The sequence below is a fragment of the Alligator sinensis genome, unplaced genomic scaffold (assembly GCF_000455745.1).
Source record: "Alligator sinensis unplaced genomic scaffold, ASM45574v1 scaffold1360_2, whole genome shotgun sequence".
Lineage (NCBI taxonomy): Eukaryota > Metazoa > Chordata > Crocodylia > Alligatoridae > Alligator > Alligator sinensis.
In genome coordinates this window covers 368,250-378,113 of record NW_005843005.1, presented here as the reverse complement: position 1 = coordinate 378,113, position 9,864 = coordinate 368,250, and the positions used below count along the sequence as shown (strand labels likewise).

The following is a 9,864-nucleotide window of genomic DNA, read 5'->3' as shown; positions in this document are numbered from 1 at the left end:
ATTCGAGCGGTTCTGAGAGCCACTCTAATTAGAGTGCCTGGAGCATCTCATGTAGCAGCTCCCCCACACTTAAAATTGGTGATGGGGAAGCTTTATCTAAAGCTCATCAAACAAGCTTTAGTTAAAGTGCCTCCACTACACTTTTTCAAACATGGGGATGCTGAAACATGAGACACTGGAATCTGCTCATACGTGCTGGAATCTGCTCATACGTGCTGCATATTGGAGCATCCTTGCTGCTCATGTAAAGACACCCAACAGATGTTGTACTACAGCACGAAATCGAAGCTAAATCTCCCAAAGTCCCAGGCTACTGCCATTGTTGATACCAACGTATAAATTAAACTCTTATGCTAACAATCATCCCATTTGTGTGTTAAAATGACACTGAAAGCTCCAAAATACAAGGATTTTTTAGTGAGGTCTACAACAACACTCCATCCTTACCCATTAAAGCACACCAAGAATAGCCATGAAGATAGTCTTGATAGAAAGAGTAAGTTCCAGATAGGCCTTACCATTTGTACAGGAAGTCAGCAAAGTTACACCTTGTCAGACCAAGGTGGAAGTAAATTCCTCCTCCTCGGCATGACCCCAATTACATGCACAAGCTCCAATCCCAAGAAGGCATTAAAGATATAACACCAATACCAAGCTTTCATCTGTAGTTCTCACAACAAAAGGTTTCTTTACTTCCATTTTAGAGTTAAGGAAAATGAGATGCAAAGATGGGATATGGATTGTTCACTATAACCCAGGAGGCCAGTTACCAAGCCACAATAGGACACAATGACATGCCTTTATCCAATCTACTTAGCTATACTTCTTGCTACACATTACCCCTCTGAATGAAATGAAAGATTATGCAGTCTTTGGAACACATGTATGTGTAACCCTTCTGCTAGGTACTGGATGGTAGTAACAATGACCAAGTTCAACTTAGGGGTTTTACGCAATTTGGCTTGAGCCCCCCCACCCAGAAACCTGGGGAAATAATTTCTGCCTGGGTGTTCCAATGTGAACAAACTTCTCCAGTTGCAAGTAATATTAAACTATAACAGTGTTAACTGATGGGGAAAAGGGGAAATGGGACAACAAACAGATTTAGGAAATCTTTAATAATCAGTAGCCCACCTCAACTTGCTATTTACAGTTTAGCACTGTCAATATGTTCAGAGTTCTCTCTTAGACCCACACAGAGTAACCAGTGTAGTCTGGAGAGCCAGTGTAGCTGCTAGTTCAAGGTTGCCCATTCTATGCCACCATGCGGAGACACTGCTTCAGTGTTACTATTGCTGCTACTCACTGCAGCTGAGAGTGCTGCTCCTTGGCTGCAGTCATGACTCCTCCCTACCACTGGGGACAATGCTCCACCCCTTCTGCCACTGCTACTTACTACCGCTGTGGGGACGCTACACCCCTTCAACACTGAGAGACACACTGGTCCACTGCTGCTTACCAACATTCGGGGTGTTGCTCTGCGGCTGTTCGCTATCACCAAGGTGTCGCTCACAACCACAGTTTGGGGGGGAGCACTGCTCTGCTGCTGCTCACTGCCAATGGGGGGGGGGGCCCTCTCCCACTGCTCACCACCTTTTCTAATTGTAGAAGGAACCCACAACTCAGGTCTTTTAGACCTTCAGTAACCTCAAGGATCTCAATTATACAGACTCTAATAGGCACGGGCCCTAAGGGTTTCAACTCTTTAGAACCAAGTAGGTAACAGGTTCAGACTGAACCCACTAAAGGGATTTGTACTTCACCAATACTTATCCATTTATGGCTGATTGGTGAGATGTAATACCATCTCTTTAGGAAAGCTCCAACCTAAAGCCTCCCTTTGTGATTCCTGCGTTGAGGGTCTCTTCACCATACACTTCCACACAAGTCATAAGAAAATAAGAACTGCTATTAACTGGGTCAGACCATAGGTCCATCATGCCCAGAATTCTGTATCACACACTGAGCATATCTATATAAGACATTTACTGCAGAGTTGCCTAATTAGCTCTGCAGTAAATATCTCAGCATCTACACATGCAGGGCTATTAGGCTGGATTAAATTAATAAACTTCACAGAATTTTTTACTCTGCAGAACTACACATGTAGACACTGACATGGCTGGCTGGGGCATGAGGGTGCTTTAGTGTGGGGGCTGCATGCCAGCTAGCCCCGCACAGGAATACCCTTATGCCCTAGCCAGCCCCTCGGCAGCACGCTGAGCCAGGTCAGAACAGCCCCAGGCTGGAAGACTGACTCCCTGGACCCTTGACAGCAAGGACAGATCTGACCCAGCTCAATGTACTGTGGTCCTAGATGGTGCCCAAAAGCAATAAACACTAGCGTGATACGCACCAGAGTTTAAAGCTTTGCATTAATATGCACATGTAGATGTGCCCGCTGGCAGAGAATGGATGCTGCAAGAGCATGACCGGGGTTTTTCCACTGTTCCTCTCTCACTTGCAGCTTCCAGCAGTTAAGTTCTAGGAAGTTCTGATTCAGAGGCTGTACCCCTAACTCCTATACTCAACAGAAATTACTGATGCCCTTTTCCTCCAAGAATTTCTCCAACCCCTTTTTGAATCTGGCTAAACTGTTAGCTTCCAAAACATCTGATGGCAATGAGTTTCATACTTTAATTAGACGCTGCATGAAAAAGAACTTCCTTTTGTTAGTTTTGAACTTACTACCTATTAGTTTCATTTTGTGACCCGTAGTACATAATAAATTCCATTATACTATCTCATCGCTCTTCGATCTCGCCTCATATTAAAGCCATTCCATATCACTAGCCATCCTTGTTGATCTTCTCTGTACTTTCTCTAGTTCTAGTTTTTCTGAGGTGTGGGGACCAAAACTGGGCAAAGTATTCAAGGGGCGGATACATGATAGATCTATAAAGGGGAATGATGATACTTTCTGCTTTGTTTACAATTCCCTTCTTAATAATTCCTGACATTTTGTTTGCCTTTTTGACAGCTGCTGAGCACTGACCTGATGTGTTTAGCAAACTGTCCACAATGCAGGGCCCATCATAATGTAGGTATAGTTTGGGTTATTTTGCCCACATGCATCACTTTACACTCATCTCCACTGAATCTATACTGAACTACTAGTTCCTTGTAGTTTCACCTTGGTCTTTACCACATTAAATAATTTTGTGTCTTCTGCAAAGCTGCCAACTTACTACTCAACCCTTTTCCACATAATTTATGAATATGTTAAACAGCACTGGTCCCAATACAGATTCCTAGGGGACTCTACTGTTTATTCCTTTCCATCCCTAAAACTGAACTTTAAGCCAATTGCTAATCTACAAATTAACTTTTCCTGTAATCCCATGACTGCCTAACTTCACTAAAAGCTTAGTGGACATTGTCAAAAGCTTTTTCAATTACCAGATATGCTATGTCAGCTGGATCATGCCTGATCCACCTGTTTGCTGACACCCTCAAAGAACTATAATAGGATGGTGAGGCCTGATGTCCTTTTGATAATACCATGTTGATTCCTCCCCAGCAAGTCATGTTAATCTATATGCTGAACATTTTTTTATTATGTTTCTACCAGTTTTCCAGAAACACATCTAGGCTCACCAGCTCATACTTTTCTAACCCCACTCTAGAGTCTTTTAAAAAATATTTTAGTCACATTGGCAGTTCTTCTCTGGTACCCAGGCTGTTTTTAGTGATAAGTTACATACTACAGTTAGGCATCCAGCTTGCATGAAGATTATGAAATCTTCATAATTTTACAAGGAGGAAACAAGTTTTACCACCTGAAACCTGAGACACTGCTCCTGCCTTTGTTCAAGGTAATTTGCATTATCACAGAGCCCAGAGATACTTTACCACATAAGAAATTCTTGCCCAGAAGAACATTCTATCTTTTTATGCTTCTGAAGTATGAAACATCATAACCAGAAGGAAATATGACTCTACATCCTGCTTGCCACCAAACAACTTTGAGGTAAACAGACTATTCCAACTTTTCCCTAAGCCTAATCTGCATAAAATGAACTGTTCCAAACAGGAGATTTTACCACGCCTTCAACTCTCCTATGAAATTTGAACTTTCATTTCTACCTAGGATAACTTTTGCAATCTTTTCTCCTATGCCTGAAGAAGGGTGGTTGTGCCTGAAAGCTTGCAAATAATTTTTTTTTTCAAAAATCTAGTTGGTCTAATAAAAGATATCACCTTTCTACAAGTTCTGATTCCATACTACAGTTAGCATTTCAGCAATTTCCCATCTGAGCTCCTTTAGGACCCTAGAATGAATGCCATCAGTTCCTGGTGATTTGCTACTGTTTGTTTAGTTTATCAGTTTCCTCTATGACCTTATTTGCTGAAACCTCAATGTGTGTTAGATTCACCAACTTGTCTCTAGGGAAGGGTGGATCTGGTAAGAGACTCTCCCTAACATCTTCCACAGTGAAGACAGCTGCGAAGAATGCATTTAGTTTCTTGGCAGTGGCCCTTTCATCCTTTAGTGCCCCTCTTACACCTTGATCATCCAAAGACCCAACTAACTCCCTGGAAGGACTTTTAGTATAATTAAGGATTTTTTATTGTTACCTCTTACATCTCTAACAAATTTCTCCTCAAATTCTTTCTTAGTTTGTCATGGTGAGCACTGACTTCTCAACAACATTTACCCAACTTTCTCTAACAGCATCAGTCCCCTTATGAATTTAACAATTAAGAAGGCAGGGCCAATGCATAAAAGCCTGACTTCCTTGGCCTCTTATGTTCAAATCATTAAATGCATTTAAAACATGTTAACAGTCTAATACAAGCACAAAAGAGTTTTTCACTCTCTCACCCATGCATACCAATGGGGAATGTGCAAATAAGGAACATGGTCCCCTGTAATCTGACCTTGCATACCAATGTAGGCATAGAAATAAGCACTACAGAGAGGTTGTCACACAGGTACAGTAGCAGCAGGGTCACATATAATATAGTACAGACAAAAACACTGTGAAGTCAGTGGATTCTAGCATTCTGTTCTAGCTGAAGTGGTCTTCACATTCAGCCTCAGTCAGCGATTGCTACAATAATTCAATCTGGAAGTGACAAAGGCATTTACAACAATAGTGAGATCAGAAAGAAAGGTCCTTAGCACAAGCCCAGATAGGGAGAAAAAACACTTCTGGCTGTTGTGACTACCTGAGTCCCCAAGAAGTTTCTAAGAGTTTCATGAGACATATCAGGTCTTTATAGGTCTCCTTTACATTATAGACCCTTTACACCAATTTGCAGTATAAAAGAATCATAAAATTGGTGTGAATAAAAGGTTTGTAATCGGTGAGAAACACACTGCCAGAACCTGCATGTTAACTGCAGGTGGGAAGACCCTCAGGACCAGCAGTGTGATAGAAAGGAGAAGACATACAAGCAGCCAAAACTATAGGTGAAAAGCATCTCTGCAAAATACATTTAAAAAATGTAATGATACATACAATAAAAGTAAATCAGGTATTCAGTGGTTTCTTTTTCTGAAAAAAATTGCCATCTATTAGAGGTTTTTTACATTCCAAAAAAGAAATCTTCTGTGTGAGGCACAAGATGAATGGCAATTATTCCCTTAGCGTTCTTAAGAGAGCCATCTCTCCTTTGATTCATTTTTGTACAGGGACAGCTCAAATTTTAAGTTCTCATCAGAAAACAATTGGGTTCTAGCCTCTGCAATATATTTTCATTCATAATAAAATCCTACCAGCATGATTAATGAAAGGGGAAAAAATGGACAAAGTATGCAGAAAAAACATAAGCAAAGAGCTTATTCTTCTCTCACTTACATTAGTATAAAACTCTTTCTTCTCAGTGCTATAAAACTGGTTTAAGTGACAGGAAGCAGGTAGAAACTACAGTTTTCAGTATTACAAGTTTTGGCCTAGATCCTGTAAACACAAGTGCCCCTGATTTCAAAGTTAAACAAATTTATACACATTTACAAGAACAAAGACAAGATTCACAGCTGGTCTTACAAGGAAGTTAACATTTTAGGTAAGGTACAGACATTATGCATACTGTGCTATAAGCATGCAAAAAGCACTCTATAGCCATAACAGAACAGAAATTCAGTTCTCATAGAGTGCTTTAAAAATGGCAGATCACACTCTAAGTTAACCCTCGATGGATGTGCTATCAGACTAAAGTGCTTTAGGTTATAGTGCTTTTTTGAATGAATATGCCACATCCCATTGGGCATGAAGCTAGGCTGTATTCGCCGGCATCCCAAGGACTCCTTGCAGGATAGTGTGCTTGCCCAAGCACCAGCCCTGCCCCCTCAGCTGTCACTGACCTGAGCCAGTGACAGCCCCTGATCTTAGTCCTGGGTCCTCCATCAGGTCAGCTGTGAGCCAGAGCCTAGCGGGGGTGTGGGGGCAGTGGGAGAGGAGAGAGAAAGGGGAGTTTATGTCCACACAGCTGCCCCACAGCATGACACAGCCAAGCCAGGGGTGCTCCTTTCCCCAGCTGCAGCCAGTAGCTGCAGTGCAGTGCCACTTTTCACCACAAGAACTCAAGCGGAGGGAGTGGAAACTCAGGCTTCCCCCCCCCCGCCCCCCAAGTTTCCCAGCTCAGGTCTTGATGGGGGCCGGGTCAGGCCCCACAGCAGCAGGGAGGCTCCTGTTCCCCAGCTGTAACCAGGAACGACAGTGTGGGGCTGTGCCAGGAACTCTGGCAGGAGAGGAGGGGGTGGAAAAGGAGCCCCCCTGCTGTGCAAGTCCAGCCCCCACCAAGCCCAGCGCCAGGAAGCTGGAGGATGCCCACCCAGCATGGCAGCTCCTTTCCCACTCTGCCTCTCCAGAGTTCCCAGTGTAGCGAAAAGTAGTGTAGCTCGTGCTGCTACTCCAGCTGACTCTCTGTAGGGAGTGGGGTTTGGGGTATGTGGGTCTCCAGCCTTGCCCTGAGCAGGGCCATGGTGTAGTGGGGCAGGGAGTGGAGCTGCTGCTGCCACCACTGCCATTGGTATTTAGCAAAGCATAGGGCTTGAGTGCATGTAGGACAGGGGTCAGCAACCCCTGGCATGTGTGCCAAGCATGGCACGCATGGCAATTTTGCTCAGCACACCACCGCCAGCCTTGCTGCCAGCCATGGAGCCCAGGCTGCTCCCAGCAGGTGGCTGGGAGGCTGCAAGCCCTGCTGCAAGCAGACTGGGCTCCTTGGGCTAGCTGCAGCTGGGAGGTTGCAAACAGCTGCTCCAGGCTCCGGCATGTCTGTACTCCCGCACCTTCCAAGGTAGACATTCTGTTTTTTTCGGCACTCCAGCCAAAAAACATTGCCTACCCCTGGTGTCAGAACACACGTGTGTGTGGGTCTCCATCCTGGCCCCAAATAGAGCCATGGCACAGTGGGGAAGGGAGCAGAGTTTCTGCCACTGCTGTTGGCATTCAGCAGGGAGCAGAGTTTGGGGGTGGGGGGGTGCCCATGTCCGTGTCCAGCTTGGCCCCAAGCAATCTTGCCCTGCACCCCTCCTCTCCCCCAATCCATAGCAGGTCCAGAACAGTGCCCCCAGCCATTATTGCAGCTCCAGGGAGATGCTAATGCCCAGCCTTTCCCTGCTGGCACTCAGCAGACAGCCTCCCATGCTTGGATCCTGGTCCCTGGGTGTCCCCAGCCTGGCCCAGAGGTCCCTTCCAGCCCTGCTTCTCTGTGATTCTCTGATTCCTGTCACTGACAGAGTGGGGAAGGGGAGGGGAGGGGGAGACAGCTCCCCTACCCCAGGCAGCCAATCAGGGATGGCTTGCCCATTTGGCTGTGCTTGAGAGTCTACAGCAGCCTGGGAAGTCTGTGGGGCATGCTGGGATGCATGCAAGAGCTCCCCTATCTCCTGGCCTCAGGTAGTGCAAGGCCCCCCATACCGAAGAGTGAACATCTGTTCAGTTCAAACATGCTCTAACTTATAGAGCTTTTAGTAAAGTGAAATACAGCACTTTCACCATGGACTTTTTGAACATCTCTACTTAGGCTTAATGCTCAGCTGAGGAGACAGAAGATGCAAAATGTTTCCTTTTTGCTGTACAAAGTTAGTACAGTGAGGCAACAACTTATTACTGCACATACCTATGGGGAAAAACTCGCCCATTTTCTTCTTGAAAATTTTGTAGTCGACCTCCAAAAAGACACAGAAGATGATCCGATCCACCTGTAAACAAAAAAATTATTTGTGGTGAAACAGCAGTCACAAGAAAGGTTAATAAGAATAGCTCCATAATAATAAGAATATTTCTTCACAGTATAGAGATATTTAAACCAACATTGGTTTTATACTCCAGGCAAGTGGGAAAACATTGTTTTTTTGTGTTTACTGCATAACAGTGTTGTAATTTACAAAATATCATTTGTAACTGCGGCTCACTACTGTGTTCTTTGTTAACTGCCTACTGTTTACTCAAACCACCCCTGAGCATGGTATAAATGAGTTCTGGCAGTCTGGCTGAATACCTGGATGCACCATTTGATGGAATAGTTGCATGAGGAGTGTCTAGCAAAAGTACAATAGAATAAATAGGTAAGCAAAGAGTCCTGTATGCAATTCTTGTCCAACAAACATATTTGCAAAATCATTTAGTATTTAAGAATGGCTTTAAAAGCTTTCATGTGGTTTTAATTTACATGAAACAATTTACTGTCAGTATAATCCAGCAAGAAATGCAAGAAAAACAAAATGTTGATTAGATGACAGGTAGCTCAATGGGTAAATAAAGCATTTAATATACCATAGAGCCAGTGAGGCCAAGCATGTAAATGGCAGTACAATGCATAATGGATGCACCACCCGCTCACTTCTTCAAAGAAATTACCAGGGAAATCATAATTTGTGCAAGGTTTTTCCTGTAGAGTCAAAAATTAAGACTGTGGGGAAGAAAAGCCACATTGGACTCATTCAATTCTTGCTTATTTTTCTACTAGTCTGTAAAACTCAGGTTGCAGGCCTCAGAGTAGAAAATCTTTGTAGGAGAAAGCTGCTGATGCACAAGGCCTAAGCGTTCTGTTTAGCTGAGGCCCCTGACACCTGGTAGTCAGCAATCCCCTGCAAGTGGGTGATGATTAGCCAGAAAGGAAGGTCTGGTCAGAGCCACAGCAAATTCACTATCTATGCTGAGAGATCCCCTGTGAAGATATGATGGCAAATATAAAGCTACTTCCCCCTTGCAGAACTCCTGAAGATGCTGGTTGTACATATACTTCAAGTCTCTCCCTTATGATGAAAAATGTAGCATTGCTAGCAGCAGCCCCTATGCAGATCAGTTACAACAGAGATATGCAGAGAGGAAAAAAATCCTAACCTTCGCTACAAATTTGGTTATTCAGAGCAGCTGATTCTAGGTAAACTGAAAGGGGCAGATCCTGGACTCAGCTCCCCTTTCTCAGTATAGATCAGTTCATCCTTTTAGACCTCAGTTTAGAATAACACCTCTTTAATCTGGGAAAATATCATCCAAAAACTGAAGGAAAAATCAGAAAGACACTGGGAGGCTGGAGGATGGTATTGGCTAACCTCAAGTTTTCAATTCAAAGATAATCACGGACTCTGTTATAAAGAGCCAGGGTCAACAGCAGAAGCAGTTAAACCTATTTCATGCAATGAGACAACTAGAAATAGCAGAGGCTGGCACAGAAGATGCTGGGCTGTATGGGAAGGCGTGAACATAGTTAACCCAGAGAGATTAACAGGATTAAAAGATTAGCAGTTTTCCTGACAGAAAACACAGGGCTATGATACTGGCTTGCAAGGTAAGAGTGTATGGCAAAAGACTAGAGAAGACTGTGAAAGGAAGATTGAGAACTTTTTGGGCACAGGGCTTCCTGGGGAGACTCCAGCAAATACGTGCATCAAGAAACTGACTGCTG

At 43.9% G+C, this 9,864-nt stretch overlaps 1 protein-coding gene across 1 annotated transcript in view; it reads right to left on the bottom strand.

The window, feature by feature from the left end:
* Positions 1–9,864, bottom strand: part of LOC102388229 (O-acetyl-ADP-ribose deacetylase MACROD2-like) — a gene marked incomplete at both ends in the record, with an annotated part of 443,367 nt that overhangs the window by 84,484 nt on the left and 349,019 nt on the right. Inside the window, one exon of the mRNA XM_006036701.2 lies at positions 8,074–8,155. Coding sequence (XP_006036763.2) covers positions 8,074–8,155 — 82 coding nt within the window. The remainder of the gene's footprint in view (positions 1–8,073; positions 8,156–9,864) is intronic.